The sequence below is a fragment of the Martes martes genome (assembly GCF_963455335.1).
Source record: "Martes martes genome assembly, chromosome: 2".
NCBI lineage: Eukaryota > Metazoa > Chordata > Mammalia > Carnivora > Mustelidae > Martes > Martes martes.
Window position 1 is genome coordinate 200,506,083 of NC_137889.1, and position 21,381 is coordinate 200,527,463.

The window sequence follows — 21,381 nt, forward strand, 5'->3', positions numbered from 1 at the left end:
GGAGAAGCCGGAAGAGCAGGGGCTCGTCCGCGGGCGGCGCCTGTGGGCCGGAGCGTGGGAGGCGGGCGGGCGGGCGGCCGCGGGAGCCGGCGCTGGGAGGCGGGCCTGGCCGAGACGCGCCCCGCCTGGGCGCCTGGGACTTGGGAGCGCCCCGCGCCCGGGAGGACGGCCGCGTGTTGTGTGGAAACGGCCAGGCCGAGCGCTCCCCGGGCTCCGTGGCTGACCGCCGTCCGCTCCCCTGCGAACAGGGCCGCGGCGCGGGCGCTCGGGTGGCCCTGAGGGGGCGGCCCCGGAGGCTGACGGCGGGCGCCCCGAGGCCGCAGAACGGCGGGTTCTCTCCGGACGGAGATCCGCGCGGCGCGCCTCCAAGGCGCGACGGCGCCTGATTTCTCCGAACGTATGTTGTCATCTGGAAGGGGGAGATCCTGAGACTTGCCAAGACAACGCCTCCCGAACCCCCGCACGGAGAGACTCGAGCAGCTTTCCCCGGGCGGCTTGAGGCCGTCCCCAGGGCGGCGGGGGGACTTGACCGTCCGCTCCGGCCCGCCGCCGCCCCCCCCCCCCCCCCCCCCCCGGCCCGCAGCCCTTACTGAAACGGGCTGACAGGGGCGAATCCCTTCTCTAGCCCTTTGATAGGCGCAGAACCCCCGTCGCTCGGGAGTGTCTTTCTCAAGGATCCGAAAGCCACTCCCCTGCGAGGTCATCATGCGGGGGGCCCGGGCCGCTGTCCCCGGCCTCTGCGGGACGAGGGGGCTGGGCCGGGGGCAGAGCGGCCGCAGCACCTTCGCACCCGCCACCTCTGTGGCTTTTCCCTGCGCCTCTGCGCGGCTCCTTCTCCTCCGAGTGTCTCTCTTCATCACTTGAATCAGTGTCTAGTTTTCTCTTATTAACTCATTTTATTCGCATTCAGTCAGTGAACGTACGCTGTGCCCTGACTTTCAGAGGCAGAGGTCGGTGACTCACGAGCTGCAGACAACACGCAGGGCGCGTCCCGTCACGGGCCTCCTTCGTGCCCGTCGCCCTGTTACCCCACCGCCTCCCCACCCGCCTCCAGCCGGCCTCCGTCCGTCTCCCGTTAGTCCTGCTTGTCCTTGGCAAGACTGAGACCGGCCTTTCCCACCTCGCGGTGCCGGGAGGACGGGGCAAGGTAACGGAGAAAATAAAAAAGTATTTTGCAAACTGCGAAGTTCCTCACAGATACAGGTGGGTGTCAGTGGGAAGGAATTGCGTGTGTTTTCCTGAGAGACAGTTTAAAAAAAAATACATCAAAATATTTTTACTGTCAATGTATCTCCTTTCTAAAAATGTAAACAATAAAGAAAAAGTGATAATACCTACAAGGCCACCCCTTGCAGATACCATCAACCAAATATTTATCATTGGATTCTTTTTAGGCAAGCATAAACATGTAAACTTTTAAAAAAAATATGTAAGTGGGATTCTACTCTCTATACTCTTCTATATCCCACTTTTCTCATGTCACAACGTGTTAGGCTATATGTCAGTGTTAACTGATAGGGGTCGCCTTCCTTTTTTTTTTTTTTTTTAAAGATTTTATTTATTTATTTGTCAGAGAGAGGGAGAGAGCGAGCACAGGCAGACAGAGAGGCAGGAAGAGACAGAGAGAGAAGCAGGCTCCCTACCAAGCAAGGAGCCGGATGTGGGACTCGATCCCAGGACGCTGGGATCATGCCTGAGCCGAAAGCAGCCGCTCAACCAGCTGAGCCACCCAGGCATCCCTCCTTCCTTATTTTTGATAGCTGTGAGTGTTTCATTGTATGCTCGTGTGACTAAGATCCTCTTCTAACGGATATTTTGTTTCTTTCTTTCTTCTTCTTTTTTTTTTTTTTGGATTTTTAAATTTAATTTGACAGACAGAGATCACAGGTAGGCAGAGAGGCAGGCAGAGAGAGAGGAAGGGAAGCAGGTTCGCCGCTGAGCAGAGAGCCCGATGCGGGGCTCGATCCCAGGACCCTGGGATCATGACCTGAGCTGAAGGCAGAGGCTTTAACCCACTGAGCCACCCAGGCGCCCGGATATTTTGTTTCTAATTGTTCAGTATTTTTATTAAAACAGCAATAAACATCCTCCTCCATACATTTCTGTTTACCCATATAATCATTTTTTTAGGATCCATGAAAACATTTTTTTCAAGTTTATTTTTTCAGTGATCTCCACGCCCAGTGTGCTGCTCGAACTCACAACCCCACTGTCAAGAGTGGTGTGCTCTTCCGACAGAGCCAGCCAGGCGCCCCTCTTCAGAATACATTTCTAGAAGTGAAATTCCTGGGTGTATTCTAAGGAGATGTACATTTAAACTTGACGTATTGTGGGTTTGTTCTCCTGAAAGTTTGTGTGGATTTACTCTCCCATCCATGAGTGTGCCACTGAGTTTCCTTACTTCTGTACCCCGGGGATTCTGATGGGGATGGGGGAGGGGGAGAGCCGGAAGTGTGCATGGGCTCATTCGATTCCTGAAGGGCTCACGGGGTGTGGTCGCTGTAGAAGACACGGAGGAGAGGAGGTGAGCACTGATCCCGAAAGCTGGGTTTAGAAAATAACTCGCTGCCTGCTTTCCAAATGGTTCTTTTCGGCTCCAGGTCCCAGCTTGCCTGCTGTCGGGCAGCGCACAGGCCGAACCCCCAGAAGGCCAGGACGCCTTTTCCTGGGAGGTAGCAGGCCAACAACTCTAGGGCTCTCCTTGGGCCCGGGCAGGCGGAAAAAAAGCCTTTCCGCCCAGCACTGCAGAAGGCCCTGCCTGCAGCCATGCCCGCCCGGCTCGAGCTCTTGTCCCATCTTGTACATTAAAGAGGCCCGAGGCTGACGTGTCCCACAAAGGAAAGCTGATCAAAGGCGAGGCAGGGTGCCGACTCTCAGAGGTGGTGCTGTGCCTGAACTTGGGGCCTGCTCCCAGGGGCAGACGTTGATCTTGGTTGCTCCAGGGAAGACTTTCCTGCGATTTTTGGGTGGAGTGCCTGGGCGGCGGGAGGAGGGGAGGCTGACAGGGAGCCACAGTTTTCCTGCTTCCATACTTCTGGTATACCAGCAGCCATAGTTCTTCCCTTTCTTCCTCTCTCTCTCTCTCTCTTTTTTTTTCTTATTCATTTTTTCTTAAGTTGATAAGATTTGAGTGCATAACTTTTATGGAAAAAAACTGAAAATACAAATCAAAAGGTCATCCATTATCCATTCTAACGCCATGAATGTCTTCATGATCTATATTATCTGCCAGTGGCTGTCTCAGGGGTTAGTACTCTTCACACAGATTTGGAATCCCCTATTCATTTGCATCTTACACTAATCAGCTTTGGGGCACAATGGCACAGCTGCTCAACAGCTGTGGCCTGGACTTCGGGCAGGAATCCTCTTTGAGGTTCAGTGACATGGCTTCTGTAAGCGGTTTCCAGGGCTCTGAGATTTCAGGGACAGCCAGGGCTGCTCAAGCAAGAAGTGAGATGGTCCTACAGGATATGCTTCTCCTCTGTCCGGGGAGCAGAGAGAACTTGGTTTGCTTACCTGTGGCCAGTCCCAGCATGTCTCAGGAATGCTTTCCCTTCCTTTTTCGATGCTACTAGAGGAATGTGAAAAAGATGGCACAGAGGCATGTAGACCTAATTATCTGTTTCCTCAAATCTTTACTACCCACTACAAAGTCAACAAGGTTGTGCACTCTTGAAGGGCAAATAACTTACCAAACCCAAAGCCACGAAATCATGCTCAGGAGGTATTTGGAGGTTTATCAAGTTGTAGAAGCTGGAAAGGGCCCCAAAATGCTAAAGAGGGAAACTGGCTAGACATTAGGGCCATGCTCATGGTGACAGTACTTTTATGGGGTCACCGGGATGTGGGAAACAAAGGCAGAAGAAAAATTATTAAATTTCCTTACTACCTACAGCCCACTGACAAGTCCTTGAAACAGGCAGAGTGACATTCCTCCGGGGACTCAACTGCCTCAATGTTGACACTTTGTTAAGGGCAAAAGGCAATCCTAGCCTGACCTCCACCCCTCCCCAGGATCCTGTTAAGTCTAACATATACAACTTCCTTTATCTCAACCCCTCAAGATATGTGTTGGCAATCACCCCCCAAGCACATGATCTACTGATACGCATCTGAAGGGTCTCATGACTAGAGTTTTATTAGACGGTCATAAATGACCTTTTCCCAACAACGGCTAGCCCTCTCAAGGTCCTGGAAACCCTGCTTCCAAAATTCCATACAGACTTTGCTGTCCTAACCCCTTTCCAGCTTGAAAGTACACAATGGGCCACTCCTCGCGACCCCATTGCTACTCCTTCGGCCCACGGGTCCTGCCCCAGGTTTGCACCAAAGATGTCTCGAGAATTCTTTCCTAGCCATCGGCTCCGAACCCTCACATCTTTCCTACATCAGCTGGAGGTCAAGGTCAGAATAGCAGCTCCGTAGGCTCCGAGCTAGAGTCTAACACATGGAGTGCAACAGCCTCTTAGTGGAAGGAAATGCGAGTACCAGCTAATTAGTTTATATTAGAAGATTTCCCTTCCTTGGATCTAGGAAATGCGAGTACCAGCTAATTAGTTTATATTAGAAGATTTCCCTTCCTTGGCTCTAGAATGTTAATGCCTGCCATCAAACACATGCCCTTCCTGCCGGCAGACTACCCAGGAAACTGAAGCATGGACTGAGAACAATGGGTTTGGTTCTGTGCAACATCCCATGCAGCCCTGATAAAATTTGGGGCTCAGCTTGTCTCCAAGCAGCTTTCTGCGGTTAACGTGATGGCACTTCGTTGTTTTGTTGTGTATAAAATTCTCCTCAGTCTTCCATTTCCATGGCTATGCAGAGAGTTAATATCACCCATTACATTTTGATCTGATTATATTACAGAAGACTGTAAGTCCCCTACAGGAACTTTATATCTTTCCTTGAAGTCCCGAGGGCCCCATGCAATCATTTCAAAACCTGCTCTGCTCTCCCAGACGTTCTTTAGTATGAAGCCCTGGGAATTCAGTAGCATTATTTTTCCAGGAGACTTTCTAGTGTATTTGTAGAATTATAATTTTAAAGATAGTTTGGAATTTCTATATGCATCAAGCTCTTCTTTTTTTAAAGTACTAAATATAGAGGACATAAAGATAGACACACGTATTGGTTTTCTTCCTCTACTGATCACAAAGACATGGAAAAAACCCAAACGTTTCAGGGACAGGAAACACACGGGACTGAGAGGAATGCAAAAAATCCTGGGACGGGGAAGCAAGAGAGAAGGAGAGAAAACTGCAAATGACAAAAGAGAAAAGAAAGAGGGGTGCAGGGTGGATGAAAATATGGACAAAGCAGAATTAGCTGTGGCAGCCAGTGTGGCCAGGCAAATTCAGCGTGGACAGCTGTTGGAAAGAGCCCGACCGAGAGTGAGGAATCTGGGGGGTTAGTCCTGTATCTGTCAAGCTGTCTGACCTAAGCAAGTTACTCTACTGCTTTGGAGCTAATTTTCCCTTTATAAAGTGAAGAAATTGGGCAAGGTGATTTTCTGAGGTCCACTGTAGCTTTGTCATTCTCATTCCAAAGCTTCAGAAGAAAATGCTAAAGCAACTTAAAACTCTTGTCTTCTGGGAGAGCGTTTCCCAAATCCTAGATCAGAGGACTGTCATTATTTCTAGTTATAATCTTCTTAAAGATTATATCCAGTCTTTGATCCAGTCAAGTCTGCCTTGAGCTTTGTTAATTTTTACTTAGAAGGACAGAACTGATAAATGATTATGTAAATAATTATGGTGGGAAAATGGAATGATAAACATTAATAAGTGGAAATGAACACATTTAGGACAAACACAGTCTGAAACCAAGACAGGGGGAAGTGGTTTAATGCAGACATCCTTGAGAACGTGCTGCCAATGTGCCTGGTGCAGAAATAGTCACCGTTTGGGCAGCTCCATCATTTTTCAAGCCCTGGTGAGAGAGAAGCCGTCTCGGGCAGGCAGCTATCAGCAGAGGCCATCTAAGGGTGGCACCAGACAATGCCAAGCAACATAGATTGGCAGCAAATAAGCCACATCCATATTTAATATCCAGTGCATGTAGGGAGGCTTATCACTCTGAAAGTCTCTGAAGTTGTATCTCATAGAGGATGGGAAACTTAAAGTATTTAGTTTGCAGAAAAGCTCTGATGAGCGACTCACGCTTCTTTTGGCTTACATCTCATCTCTTCTGACCTTTTTTTCTAGTTTTATTTCACTTAAAAACAGCTTCTATGAGATTCTTGGGAGAAGGCCCGTGTCTTCCTCTTTGTTGTATGCCCAGCACCTGCCAGAGACCCATCGCATCGCGGCTGCTTAATAAATGAAGGTTGAGTGAACAAACAAACAAAGGAAGCCACTTGAGGGTTCCTCAGAGGAAATTATGCTCTAGAATGGAAGCATTTTAAAGGGCTGCAGCAGAACTGTGTAAGACGCGAGAGGGAGTGGCAGTGGGACTTCTTCAGAACCCAGAGAATTGAAATTGTAGAGTCAGCACACGATGGAGGAGTGTTTTGGAGGTTTGGAAGGTTTTGGAGAATTATCCGGAAAGCAATAACAAAACAAACAAACAATTGAACAACAAAGAAAATAGAATGTCTTCCAGGTCCCAAGGTGGGGAAAACAGGGCTTGGCTCTACGGCATTCGGCATTCCGTGTTGGAATCAACATTGTTAAGAAAGCAGAAGCCAACAGAACAGGGTTGATTTGAACGGAAACTGAAAAAAAAGGAGTCAGGGAATTAGGGATCAAGTCTGTTCCCCAGTGTCGTCTGGGAGTCTGGATGTCCACACGCAAGAGAGGTGTGCCTACATTACGAATATCCTCATGGTGAAATGGATTAGTCAGAGGAGGCTAGTTTGTTCTCATCTTGTATTCTCTTAGCACAAATATTTGATTTCCATGGAGATTTCCTTATAGGGAATAGTTCTGCTGATGTATCTCTTCGCTCTCAGCTCAACTCCTGTAGGGAGCAGATGCTGAGAGAGAGTTAGGAGTACAGAGACCTATTGGGGGGGTGATGACCGTGAACGATAAAGGGAGAGGACACAGGACGGGGCAGGGGAAGTCTTCAGGCCGCAGTGCCAATCTGACACCTGTGAAAAGAAATGCGGAAGGAAGCAGAATTGTGCAGGGAGAGCCTCAGACCGTGATGTGGGATCTGAACAAGCCTCGACCGGCTCAACAGGGCGCTCTGGAGCAAAGTTGAGAGAAGTCTTGCATTGGGTACACACGCCCAGACCCTAGTACTCCCAGTTTGTGCAGTACTGGCTGATGGCCTTGGCTTGAACATGAGGCATATCCTTAAGGTACTGCAGCTAGAAGCCATCAGCCAACTGCCCTCTCAAAGCTGAGCAGTGAGCTCTGTTGAGGGGAGGCCTGTGCAGCACACCTCCCCAGCTGGTACACTATCCAAGGTCTTTTCCAAATCTTGTATTCGGTGCTGACTCTTACCACTGAATAGTGGTTGGACAGTTCGATGTTTGCTTTCTCAGCCTCCCTGACAATTAGAATGGTCATGAGACCCGATTCATGCCCATGGGGCTGGTGGGAAGCTAACTGGGGTAAAAGACTAACAAAGCCTTATGAGAAGAGATCATTTTCCCTCTCTTTCAACCAGCTACTTGTTTTCTGATTTTGAATGCAGTGTTGATGTCTGGGGTGGCAGCCCTCTTGTAACCACGAGGCCATAAGCAAACATGCTAAATGGTATAATACCTTGGTGACGTTGATGAGACTGATCGATCTTCTTGTTGAATAAACAATAAATAATATTCTTATGGTTTCATTGTTTTTGTTTTTTTGCTGTTATTTGCAAGTGATACCCTCATTCCCCAGTCCTCATAATATAGCATATATGATGTTCCTATATCATGTATGTTTTAAATTCTAAGCTGGCATTATGCCTTACATATCAATTTCTTTTTACTTTGGTTAGAGCAAATCAGTCCTTGTGAAATAAATATTCACTGAGTACACTGAGAAAATTAGTTTCGAGGCCTGAAAAGCCAGAGACTAACCCTCGAAATGAGTGACAATGTATATTCACTCAGTGTCTTCCCTTCGTTTGAGTTTCCCAATCTTAGCAAAGAGAAATGCCTTTATTAAAACCCTAGGATAAAGGAAGGCTATGTGTTCTAGTCAGCAAGAAATTTTAAAGCATTAAAAGCTTGAAATCTGTAACCTGTTGGGTTGGTTTTCCTGTAGTAAAGAAGTGAAGCAGAAAAGAAGACTTGTGAGAAGATCCGTGACCTCAGTTGAGGGGACACAGTTCACTTAAAAGAGGGAGTCAGGACCTCATACTCCTTCCTCCCTTTGCTCTCTGCAAGGGCTCCCTGTTTGCCACACCAGAAGCCTCTAGAGAGCAGGAGAGCCCTGTCATACAGCCCATCAAGCCCGCTTTCTGGGTAGAAAGCACAATTGAGAAGCATGGAGACCGGATCTGAAAGACGAAGGGAAGGTATCCAGTTCCTTCCTCTGTCCCTGGGCAGAAAAGGTGCTCAACATCTTTAGGACTAAAGCACGGAAGGGAGAGAAGGAACCCAAGGCTGGATCATCTGCAGAGGAGTATGAGTTGTTCTTCAAAAACAGAGTTTCTGAAAACACAAACAGATTAAAACTTTGGGCTTTCAAGTAAGACCCAGATTCAGCCGGCTCTCCAGGGAGGCGCTGAGGAGGTTGTTTGCAAATGTACCTTTGGCTTGTATCAAAGGAAGAAGAGTTCTCGTTTAACAAGTTATTTCATCCATGAAATAAGGTAATGAAAATGCATATGGAAAGGAATATTCAAGTGGATCTTTCATCCATTTTGAGTCATTTTTCGTGCATGATTTAAGGAAATGGTCCAGTTTCATTCTTCTGCATGTGGCTGTCCAGTTTTCCCAACACCATTTGTTGAAGAGACGGTCTTTTTTCCATTAGACATTTTTCTGCTTTGTTCACCAATGAATGAATAGATAAAGAAAATGTGGTATATACATACAATAGAACGCTATTAAACTTTTGAAAAGAGGGACGCCTGGGTGGCTCAGTTGGTTAAGTGGCTGCCTTCGGCTCAGGTCATGATCCCAGCGTCCTGGGATTGAGTCCCACATCGGGCTCCTTGCTCGGTGGGGAGCCTGCTTCTCCCTCTGCCTGCCACTCTGTCTGCTTGTGCTCACTCTCGCTCCTCTCTCTCTCTCTCTCTCTGACAAATAAATAAATAAATCTTTAAAAAAAAAAAAACTTTTGAAAAGAAAGAAATCCTGCAACATGCGACAACATGGGTGAACCCGGAAGACATTATGCTAAGTGAAATAAGCCAGCCACAGCGGGACAGATACTGTATGATTCCAGTTATGTAAGGTATCTTAAACGGTCAAACTTACAGAGGCAGAGAGCAAAATGGTGGTTGTTGGTTGGGGGTTGGTCAGAAGGATGAGGGGAAAATCAGGAGTTCCTAATCAATGGGTTTAGAGCTTAAGTAATGCAAGGTGAGTAAGTTCTAGAGACCTGACATATAACATTATGCCTATAATTAAAATCCTATTGTATACTTAAAAAATCTGTTAAGAGGGGTGCCTGAGTGGCTCAGTCAGTTAAGCGTCTGCCTTCGGGTCAGGTCTTGATCCCTGGGTCCTGGGATTAAGGCCCGCATTAGGCTCCTTGCTCAGCAGGGAGCCTGCTTCTCCTTCTGCCTGCTGTTCCCCTCCTGCTTGTTCTTTCTCTCTCTCTCTGACAAATAAATAAAATCTTTTAAAAAATCTGTTAAGAGATATAGATCTTATATAAGAATATAATTCTTATATAAGAATAGATCTTATATTATCTTACTACAATATAATAAATATAATATAATTATGTATTATGTAACATATGTAATATATATAATAATATAATATAAAAACAATATAGTAAAAATAAAATAATACATAATAATGTATAATAAAAATAATAAAAAATAAAATTTTTAAAATTAAAAAACCTGGGCTGTCTGGTTCCAACTTTTGGACATTTCCTCTGTCGATCTGCCTCCTTCCATTCTGGCTCTAAGGGCAAGTGAGAAGACCTAGGAACCATGGTTATGTACTTCTTATCATTTACAGATACACACTGATTAAGGGCTAGAATGTATGGAGGACATACCATGTGCCAAGAGCTTTCCATGGATTATCTTGTCTAATCAAAGTAACCCAGGAGAGCTTCTATTACTATCCCATTTTACTGACATGGAAATACATCGGAAAGATGAGACAACTTTCCCAAAGTGCAGACTTAGAATTCAGAGCCCCAACTCTGCCTGCCTGTATTTATAGATCATCTCAACAACTGTGAGGACATTTACTCATTTTCAGCATTTTCAAAGGGAGCATTTATACCCTTTTAAATGAAAACCTACAAATCAAGGTGTTTTTTGAAGCCAGGTTGCCATCAGCCCTAAAATACTATGGGTCTGTTATCAAGAGTCTCTCTTGATGTTTAGCCCTAATTCCCTATGTCTTGCATATCACAGTAGCTGCTGCGGCGGTCTTTTTCACATGTTCTCTTTGAAATGAGACAACCTGCGGCAGCTGTCAAATCCCACAGAGCTTCCTCAAGACCCCATATGTTGGAAGAGGTTCCCTACAGTGACCTCTGCAGCAGCTCATCTCTCCACCACAGACCTGCTTCAGATCCAGGAGCTCAAAAAAGGCAGAAAGTTTTTCAAAAAGAAAGGAAGGAAGGGAGGAAGAGAAAGAAAGGAAGGAAGGAAGGAAAGGAAAGGAAAGGAAAGGAAAGGAAGAGGCAGCATTGTTATTCTCTGTGGTGCACATTCCTAGCAGCAGTTCTCCAAGCGCTTGGATTTTGGTCGTATTTAATCCCACTGTTACTTCATCCAGTAAGGGTAGTATCTTGTCTTTATCTGGAATGTTCTTAATGAGTACTATGGGTGCCACCGTCGATTAAGTGTCCAACTCTCGATTTCGGCTCAGGTTGCAATCTGAGGGAAGTGAGCTGGAGCCCCACGTCCGCGTGGAGTCTGCTTGAGTTGCTCTCTCCTTCTCCCTCCTCCCCTCCCCTCCCTCGAACTCTCCCTCTCTCTAAAATAAATAAATCAATCTTTAAAACACTCTATCCATGGATAGTCGACATTTAACATCATTGTTACATTCCGTATCATGAGTTTTGCGATGGCATTGTTACTTCCATTTCATTTCACTGAATCCATCAAAATCCTTGCGGTGAATACAGGCAGCAACCTCTCTGATCCCAGACAGCCCACGTTTTGAGTCCTTCTCCGTCTCCTCTAATGCCGCGGTCTTCACTCAGTCTCTTTACTTCTCAGGACTCCAGTCCCTTCTCTGACTAAGAAATGTGTCTTTCCTCTTGGGCCTCTGCTTTGGCACTCTGGTACTAATATTGATATAAATAAACCCAATCCCTTCGTTAACTTCCACAAACAATCCATTCACAGGGAGCATATAATGATCTTTAAAAAATTCTGACTCTGGATCCATAATGACCACAGAAAGATACTTTGCTGCACGGAGTGCCCACAATCTCACTTGGAAAACCTCCATTAGATTGATCTCTCCTCTTCCCTCCCGGTCCTCAGTCATTGTCTAAGAATGCGTTCAACCCCGTTTTCCTTCCCCTTTTCTCCTTTATTATCTGGAGAAAGGTGCTTCTTCTGCCAGAACGCTTTTGTAACAGGTGTACAACTATTGCTCTCTTCTTTGTAACAACTGGCTTACCAACAGTTGGCTTCTCTCTCCTTAGAAGCAATTCTTTTTTTTTTTAATGTAATTTATTTGTTTTGTTTTTTAATTTATTTCTTTTCAGAGTAACAGAATTCATTGTTTATGCACCACACCCAGTGCTCCATGCAGTATGTGCCCTCCTTAATACCCACCACCAGGCTCACCCAACCTCCCACCCCCCGCCCCTTCAAAACCCTCAGATTGTTTTTCAGAGTCCATCTACTCTCATGGTTCATCTCCCCTGAAGCAATTCTTTTACCAGCTATAAGGAAGATAAATTTTTCTCTGATTATTGTTATTATTGAACTTCTTAACCTGTAGAATTCCATCAGTGATTCTATTCTTGGAAAGACACTGTATTGGATATTTTCCGTTTGCTCTTCCAAATGAAAGAGAGAGACTTTAGGGCATTGTCACTGTGTGTTGGATACAACCTCTACCAAAGACTACTACAGAGCTTATCCCTTGTCTGTTGATCCTTCCCTGCGGTGACTCTTCTGGCTTCTGGGAGGTACTTTCTCTCCTTGTAATTTCAGGCCTAGAGATGGTCCCAGCTCCCGCTGTAGCTGGCCCCAGGGATGCTTCATTTTTTCTTGTGGTTTTCCTTCACCTTGTCTACACCGTTATTAATGGTGAGCTTATTAAACTCCTCTCAATCGTATCATTTGAATTTGATATTTATTTTTAGATTCAGCAACCTGGACATTTATCTACAATTTCATTCCTTCATTCCCTCAAAAATCACAGCCAGGAACTATCCTAGGGGCTGGGTCATAAAAGTGAGTAGGAAGACATATTTCCCATGAGCTCGATTTTGATGAAGGAGAGAGACAAGTGAGCAGATGTTAACAATGGGGTTGTAACGAGAAGTGTATTAGCTTCTTTTTTTCTTTCTTTGACAGAATATGAGGGAGGTTCTTAACTTACTTTGGGGAGTCTGATAGAGAAATGCTTTCTGAGAAAGACAAAGCTTGTGTCGATCCTCGAAGGATGTGTGGGAATTAGCCAGGTCGATGGGGGGAGAGGATGTACCAGAGGATGGAACAGTGTGGGGAAAATGCTAGAAGGAGGACCAGTCAAAGGGGACAGAGTAAAGGTAGCACTTGAGTGATGGAAGACTGGATCAGTCAGTAAACGACCTCTCTTTACACTCTTAACAATGGAGAACAAAGTGAGGGTTGATGGAGGGAGGTGGGTGGGGGGATGGGATGGATGGATGAAGGGTATTAAGGAGGGCACTACTTGTGGTGGACACTGAGTGTTGTATGTAAGTGATGAATCACTGAATTCTACTCCAGTAGAATGTATTGGGCTATATGCTAAGTCAATATAATTTTTTAAAAAATGACCTCTCTCTCTCCTTCCTCTCTCCCTTCTCTCTTTTTTGTTTGTTTGTTTTTTACTAAGCAAGAATTTTGTCTTTCTCCTGAACATGATGGGGAGCCAGAGGAGGGTTTGTTCTAGAAAGACCTCTCTGGATGTAGTGTGGAGAATGGTCTAGAGGGTGGTACCTCGAAGGTAGTGAAAACAGCAGGAAGAGTAGAGAAAAGGAATAGGTGAGAAATAAGGGCGTCGACTACGGTGGTGGCAGGATGGATGCTCAGGTAGGAGGACTCAAGAGAAAGTCTGTGTGGGTGGGCTTTTTACTACACTGGCAGTGCTTTCTCATTTCACACAGGGGACATCGAAATATAGGCATGACGAGGAACTGGAGAGTTCTAAGTCTGTTTATATTCTCAATTAGATTTGCGCATTCTAAAAGTTCAATATCGTATGAACGCTGTGAGAGATCAAACAATACTATGATGTATCTGTATCTGTAACACCATCAGCCCCAACCAAGTAATGAGTTACAGAGCAACACATCCACGCTTCCAAAGGGCAGACCACCAACACGGAGAGTGCTCTCTTCTGTGCTGGTAGGGACGGTGGCCCCCTTCCAACCCCTGTTCGCTGGCTGCCTTTGTTCTTCAAAGAACAGGCACGGGATCCGAGCAGTCGTCAGAATGCGGGGAGAGCAGCGATTACGTCTGGTGAACCACCTACTGGAATCAGTCCAGCTGAGAATGAGTTAGGAGAACTGAAACTGGGATTGTTCTTTACACAAACCCTGTTTCCGCCTTCACCAGTTCAGACTTGGGTGGAGAGAGAGAAGACAGAAAAGAAGGAGGCTGAGTAGGGTCTGGATTCTGCGGCAGTTCGCCTTGGTTCAAAAGTAACAGAATTGAAATGAAGCTGTTGAAATAAAAGTCGGAGAGCTTTTCCTGCACCGTCTCTCTGGGCCTGTCCCTAAGGATGGCTCCTGGGATGGAAAGAACATTTTCCTCTTTATTCTCTTGTGGGCATGAGGGATGTCGCATTGGAAAAAGGGATCATAGGGTCATGACAAGTTGTTACTGGGTCTGCCCTTCAAATACGTTTTCTTGACAACCTCAACTCCGTAACTTAGTGCTGAAGAGCAGGGCCTTGCAGTTCGAACGGCGGGGCTTTAAACCCCGGCTCGGACCCTTGCTAGCTGTGTAACTTGGGGAAAGTTGCTTAATCCTTCTGAACCTGAATTTTCTCATTCGTAAACAACAATGTCAATATTTAGCTCAAGGGGGTCAAGGGTGAATTAAATGACTCAGAGTAGAGATTACCTGGCCCAGAGCAAGGACTCAAGGGGTGGTAACTTTTACCATTTGAACAGTAAATGGGAGATGAAGTTGCCAAATTAAGAGCCCAAGCCGGGCCTTCATGTTTGTGCTCCCTACCTAGGCTGGGAAGCCGTGAAGAACGTTGCCTCAGGCTTGGGTTGGCTTTCACCTTGAATAAGGATGATTCAGTGTGGAATGCTGGCAGGTCCTCCACAGTGAGGATTCTCATGGGTCTAGTTTTGAACTGGACTATCTGGTATTTGAGTTTTCTGTCCAGGAAATCAACTGAGAAAACACTGAGATAAGCATGTGGTGAGAGCTTCTCTAATTTGGTAAGCTGTACTTTTACAATGTTTACATGACTTATAAAAATGTTCTTTTTTTTTTTTTAAAGATTTTATTTATTTATTTGACAGACAGAGATCACAAGTAGGCAGAGAGGCAGGCAGAGAGAGAGGGGGAAGCAGGCTCCCCGCAGAGCAGAGAGCCCGGCGCGGGGCTCGATCCCAGGACCCTGAGATCATGGCCTGAGCCGAAGGCAGAGGCTTAACCCACTGAGCCACCCAGGCACCCCATAAAAATGTTCTTACTGACTTCTGGGCCTGCAGAAGCAAGTGCTCCCACTCCAATTGTCTCTTAGCCATGAACTTGGTATCAGTCCCAACTCATACCTGCGTTATTTATACCTTTGCAGTGCCACAGGAGAACCGACCATTTCTCTCTCTTGAAGGTACCTCTTTTGGACTTCTCAGCATGCCATGTCCCCTTTCTTCTTCCTTCCTTTCTGATAACAGAGAGGCAATACAGTGTGCTGCCTAAAAGCAAGGATTCTAAAGCCCGGCCGCGTGGGTTCGAATCAAGCTCCGTCACTAACAGGCTATGCTGCCTGGGGCCAAGTATTCCTTCTCTGATGGCTCAGACTCCCACGTGGAACAGAAGGATGAATAATGGGATTGTTGCGAGCATAAAATGAATCAGTACCTATTGGAGGCAGAACAGATCTGGGTAAGGTAAGTGCTGTCTGTGTGCCATGAACTATCCTAGATGCTTTTCGTACATATTAATCAACCCTCACAATAATCTTACAAGTGAGCACGATTTATTTCCATTTCACAGGTGAGCAGCTGAAGCTTACAGAGGTTAACTAGGGTGAGAGCACAATGCTAGTAAACAGAGAAGTAAGTCTAGTAGAGAATTAAACCCAGGCTTGTTTGCCTACTTTCAAAGTCCATGGTTTTTTTTTTTTTTTTAAAGATTCTATTTTTATTTATTTATTTACGAGAGAGAGAGAAAGAGCGCGAGTGCACACAATCAGGGAAAGCAGCAGGCAGAGGGAGAAGCAGACACCCTCCTGACCAGGGAGCCCGATGTGGGACTTGATCCCAGGACCAAGACCCAAGCCAAAGGCAGATGCCCAGCTGACGGAGCCACTCAGGTGTCCCCAAGTTCATGTTTTTAACTACTAATTACCCTGTCTCCCATAGTAAGTGCTATGCTTTATTTTTGGATTTCAGTGTTGTTTTTTACTTTTTATTTTTTAAAATTTTTATTTATTTATTTATTTGAGAGAGAGATAGCTAGAGAGAGCACCAACAGCGGGGAGGGGAAGAGGGAAAGGGAGAAGCAGACTCTGCACTGAGCAGGGAGCCCCACACAGGGCTTGATCCCAGGATCCTGGGATCATAACCTGAGCTGAAGGCAGACATTGAACTGACTGAGCCACCCAGGTGCCCCTAGTGTTGCGTTTTTTTCTTTTTTAAATTCACTTAGCCAGCGTGTAAGTACATCATTAGTTTTTGATGTGGTGTTCAGTGGTTCAGTAATTGTGTATGACACCCAAAGCTCATCACATTATGTGTCCTCCTTAATGCCGATCACCTAATTACCCCATCCTCCCACCACCTCCCCTTTCACAACCCTCAGTTTATTTCCTGGAATTAAGTCTGTCATGGTTCGTCTCCCTCTCTGATTTCTTCCCGTTCAGTTTTACCTCCCCTCCCCTGTAGTCCTCTGCCGTATTTCTTATAGTCCACGTATGAGTGAAATCATATGATAATGGTCCTTCTCTGATGTGTTGTTTTGTAAAAACACATTCTTCTCCAGCGTATTTGGCAATCTTGATGTGACCAGGCTACCTGAGAAGAGAATCTCTCTTCTGACTATGGATACATGAACGCTCAAAATGAAAATGGATGACTGGAATTAGCAAATTCTCGGAAAGCACTGGTAGCAATCACAGAAATAAATAAATCAATTTGTTTCTAGTTATTCACTGACTTACTGCCTTACACTTGGATATATCCCAGCTCGATTCCAGCTGGCCTGTTAGCCTCTAGCCTTATCCCATCCTTCAAACAGCTTTGGGATTCATCTAAATTTTCAAACTTTTGCTCTAAATTACCCCAAACATGGAAAAGTGCTTCTAGCAAGTCTAGGGGAGGCATAGTTTAAAGCAGTCTACTATAAGCACAAGATTTCTTTGAAGACTTGCATTTTATCTTAAAAATCCATGTGGATTTTGCTTATCTCCTTTTCTTATCTTTTCTTTCAAATAAATGTTTCATTTATGAGTAATTTTAGATTCACAGGAAAGTTGCACGGACAGTTAAAGAAACTTCCTGATTCCCTTACCCAGTTTCCCCTAATGTTAATATCTTACATGGTCCTGGTGCATTTGCCAAAACTAAAAGATTGTATGCACCAAAATCCAACCTTTATTTGGATTTCCCCAATTTTTCCACTAATATACTTTTCTCTTCCTGGATCCTACCCAGGGTACCATCTTGTATTTAGTTGTCATATCTCCTTAGTCTCTTCTGGTCTGTGAAGTTTTTCAGTCTTTCTTTATTTTTCATGGCCTTGATTAACTGTTTTGAGGGTACGAGTCAGTTTTGTGGGATGTCCCTTAATTTGGTTTTGTCTGATGTTTTTCTCATGATTATTTTGGGGTTATGGGCTTTGAGGAAGAATACCATGGGGATGAAGTGCTCTTCTCATTATATTTAAGGGTTTTTAATAGCAACATGACTTATCACTGATGATGTTAACCTGGATCACTTGGATAAGGTAGTGTTCCTTAACACCAAGGCAAACACTACCAGGTTTCTTCACTATAAAAGTATTTTTTAAAGTTTTTTTAATTATACTTAGTTAACGTAGAGTGTGATATTAGTTTCAGGTGTATGTAAAATGATTATTTTTTCCTTTCCGTACTCTGTTCTTAGGAACCTGAGTCACTAAGCTCAGCCCACACTCACAGGGAGGGGAATTAAACTCCACCTCCTGTATTGGAGAATATGGACATATATTATTTCAAATTTTCTGTAAGGAAGATTTGTCTCCCCTCCTCTATTTATTAATTAAATCACTTATTTATATCAGTTTGGCTCATTAATGTCTAAACATACTACTTCCTACTTCCAAATCTGTGAATGGAATTAACTTTTCAGAAACATGTATTCTGAGGATTCTGAGAAACACAGACAAAACCCAGGCCCTACTAGTCACTTCCTTGCTTCCTCTGAATCATAGGCTTTAATGATAGTTGTGAATGAAAGAATAAATGAATGACACAGGTGAGCATGATCATTAGTGCTGTCTCAGGGTAAGGATGTTTGACTCTAACACCGGTGTCTGACCAAATAGCTACTCATATTTTTTCTTCCTTCCTTCCTTCCTTCCTTCCTTTCTTTCTTTCTTTCTTTCTTTCTTTCTTTCTTTCTTTCTTTCTTTCTTTCTTTCTTTCTTTCTTTCTTTCTTCTTTTCTTTCTTCTCTCTCTCTCTCTCTCCTTCCTTCCTTGGTTTCTTCTTCTTCCCCTTCCTCCCCCTCCCCCCACCTTCTTCTTCAACAAAGAATCACCTTTATTGAACATCTGGGGTCAGTTTCTCTGTTTGTCCTTCCCGGTGTGAGGAATGGAGTTGTTGTCTGGCACAGAGTGGAGGAGATCTTATTGATGTCGTAGAGGCCAACCATGGGAAAGGTGAAGCAGGGGGTAATGCAGACTTGGTGGATGAGGCCAGATGCAAGGAGAGCCAACAGGAGACAGGGAAGAATCTCAGGGAAGATCTTTGCTTGGAATCCTTTGCCAAAGACCACATTCTCAAGATTCCTGGTGGCGGTGAGAGAGAAGACTAAAAGGCTGGAGCCCAGCAGGCACCCCTTGATGGTGAGCCACTGCGTGCAGGCCAGCTGGAGGTGATACACGTGCATCCCGAGGAAGAACAGCAGGGACAGGAGCGGCGAGAGTGCCAGTGAGCTGCCCGTACCCACAGTCATCATGCCCTGCCCTTGGGCCCTATCTTTGAATTGGGCCAAGAAAGAGGGGAGCCCAACTGCAGCAGTTGTGTGTGTATGTCAACCCTTCCTATTTCTCCTTTTGATATTCCTTAAGACACACTCAACATGTTTTATTCATTTTTAAAGACTTATTTATTTTTGAGAGAGAGAGAGAGAACATGCACACACAGGGGTGGGGCCTAGGGGATAGGGACAGAGGGAGTGAAAAACTCAACCAGACTTCACACTGAGCTTGGAGCCCCATGGGGACTCACTCTCACAACCCCTAGCCCATGACCTGAGCTTGAAACCAAGAGTGGACCCCTAACCACTGGGCCACCCAGGCACCCCTAAAATTCTTTTATATTAAGACTAAGTGCTAGAGGAGGAGCTGATTGAGCCATTCTTCAAAGGTGACTCTAAACTACTCCTTTACAAGGTCTTCAACCACTCGGCAGGCTTTGCAATGCAGTAAAAAACAAAAACGGAAACAAAGAGGCAGGGTAGTGCCTCTTTAATTATTTTTTCCTTTTATTTATTTATTTATTTATTTATTTATTATTTCTTTTCAGCGTAACAGTATTCATTGTTTTTGCACCACACCCAGTGCTCCATGCAATCCGTGCCCTCCTTAATACCCACCATCTGGTTCCCCCAACCTCCCACCCCCCGCCCCTTCGAAACCCTCAGGTTGTTTTTCAGAGTCCATAGTCTCTCATGGTTCACCTCCCCTTCCAATTTCCCTCAACTCCCTTCTCCTCTCCATCTCCCCATGTCCTCCATGTTATTTGTTATGCTCCACAAATAAGTAAAACCATATGATAATCGATTCTCTCTGCTTGACTTATTTCACTCAGCATAATCTCTTCCAGTCCCATCCATGTTGCTACAAAAGCTGGGTATTCATCCTTTCTGATGGAGGCATAATACTCCATAGTGTATATGGACCACATCTTCCTTATCCATTCGTCAGTTGAAGGGCATCTTGGTTCTTTCCACAGTTTGGCAACCGTGGCCATTGCTGCTATAAACATTGGGGTACAGATGGCCCTTCTTTTCACACAACACAGATAATCATATCAAAAAATGGGCAGAAGATATGAACAGACACTTCTCCAATGAAGACATACAAATGGCTATCAGACATGAAAAAATGTTCATTATCACTAGCCATCAGGGAGATTCAAATCAAAACCACATTGAGATACCACCTTACACCAGTTAGAATGGCCAAAATTAGCAAGACAGGAAACAACGTGTGTTGGAGAGGATGTGGAGAAAGGGGAACCCTCTTACACTGTTGGTGGGAATGCAAGTTGGTGCAGCCACTTTGGAGAACAGTGTGGAGATTCCTCAAGAAATTAAAAATAGAGCTTCCCTATGACCCTGCAATTGCACTACTGGGTATTTACCCCAAAGATACAGATGTAGTGAAAAGAAGGGCCATCTGTACCCCAATGTTTATAGGGTAGTACCTCTTTAAAATAGGAAACCTAATGAGAAGACTCGGGCATCTGGGCACCTGGAGGCCTATTTTTTTTTTTTTTTCCACAGGCCTGAAATCCTGGACCAATTGCAGAGTGGCGGTAGCTCCTGGGTGTTCTCACTGGTCTGCACCCAAGATGAAGGCGGGGCTTTGACTATAAAAAAAAAAAAAAAAAAAAAAAGGAGGCTGGTGACGTTGTTTCTTGCTCGGCTGCTGTAGGGTGTTAACGGTGGTTAGTGAGCGAATGTGAAATTTTACAGTCCTCCTAGTAGCTGGTTAGGAGGGGTTGAGTGGGAAGAATCAAACTTCTAGATTTTAAGGGAAATCGGGGGCAGCTTACTTTAGAAATGAAAGGCGAATGAAGAAAAAAGACATGGGAATCTCAAGCAAACAAAACAAAACCAGCTGTTTGCAGACAAAATGTCTCCTAGGAGGCTCTGGTCACTTTCTGAAGTCATTTTACCAGGCATGTCTTCTTTGAAATACAGATGGAGGAGAAACTTTTCTAACTGTTGGGGTTCCTAAAGGGAGTTCTTGGAGGAACAACATTGAAACTTCCAGTTTTCTTCTCTCATGCTCAAATCTCACTTAGAAGTCACCTGCTTTTAATTGGCTTCTCTTTAACCTCCAGCTTAGAAGATGTTTCAGCAAAATCACTCTTCCAGCTACCTTAGTGCGGTTGTATAACCTTCTAAGAGTACATGGTTCCTATGCTTGAGGCACATTCGCTAATTTCCGTTTCCTCACAAAAATCTTTTAAATGTTTTTTCTAGCCTTCATCTGGAGTTGTAAAGTCTCGGTTGGAAACTCCTGTCTAAAGTAATGGCAGAAAAAAGTAATGGCAGAAAGTGAGGGAAAACTACTACTTTCATTTTGGAGACTAAAAGTTAGACCAAGCTTAGCTGAAAATTAAGGGCAGAAAATGTACAGTATTTTGAATTTCATTTCTTCGAGAGAAGGAAGTATCTTTAGTGATAAATACTAAAGTGGTAAAGTGAATGTCAAGCATCATGTGGCTTTTCAGTCTTTTTTTTCCAGGGAGTTAAGGTTTTTAGCCACAGCCCTTTAGAAAGCAGTTGTCTGACCTGAAAAGGATAAAAAGAAAAAACAAAAAACAAAACAAAAAAAAAAACCAAAACCAAACCTGTGGGCTGAAACTCCCCTACTTGAATGTACAGTTGAGGGGGAAATGTATTACCTCACCTTGGACTCCTCCTTAATTTCAGAATTGTTTAGCTGAGAGAAGTTTCCCGATGAGTAAATGGTTAGA

General features: G+C 44.9%; 1 protein-coding gene and 1 long non-coding RNA gene across 2 annotated transcripts; one reads left to right on the plus strand and one right to left on the minus strand.

Annotated features, from left to right (window-relative positions):
* The first annotated feature begins 14,389 nt into the window (after positions 1-14,389).
* LOC308338624 lies at positions 14,390-16,665 on the plus strand. Its single transcript, XR_013966423.1, has 3 exons — positions 14,390-14,681; positions 15,144-15,359; positions 16,453-16,665. It is a non-coding gene; the product is annotated as an uncharacterized lncRNA (long non-coding RNA).
* A 1,528-nt stretch (positions 16,666-18,193) lies between these two features.
* Positions 18,194-19,091, minus strand: LOC308338391 (dolichyl-diphosphooligosaccharide--protein glycosyltransferase subunit KCP2-like; the record flags this gene model as incomplete). Its single annotated transcript, XM_080796386.1, has 1 exon — positions 18,194-19,091. The coding sequence occupies exon 1, from the start codon at positions 18,626-18,628 to the stop codon at positions 18,194-18,196; it is 435 nt and encodes a 144-aa protein (XP_080652512.1). The 5' UTR covers positions 18,629-19,091.
* Between the last annotated feature and the right edge of the window lie 2,290 nt (positions 19,092-21,381).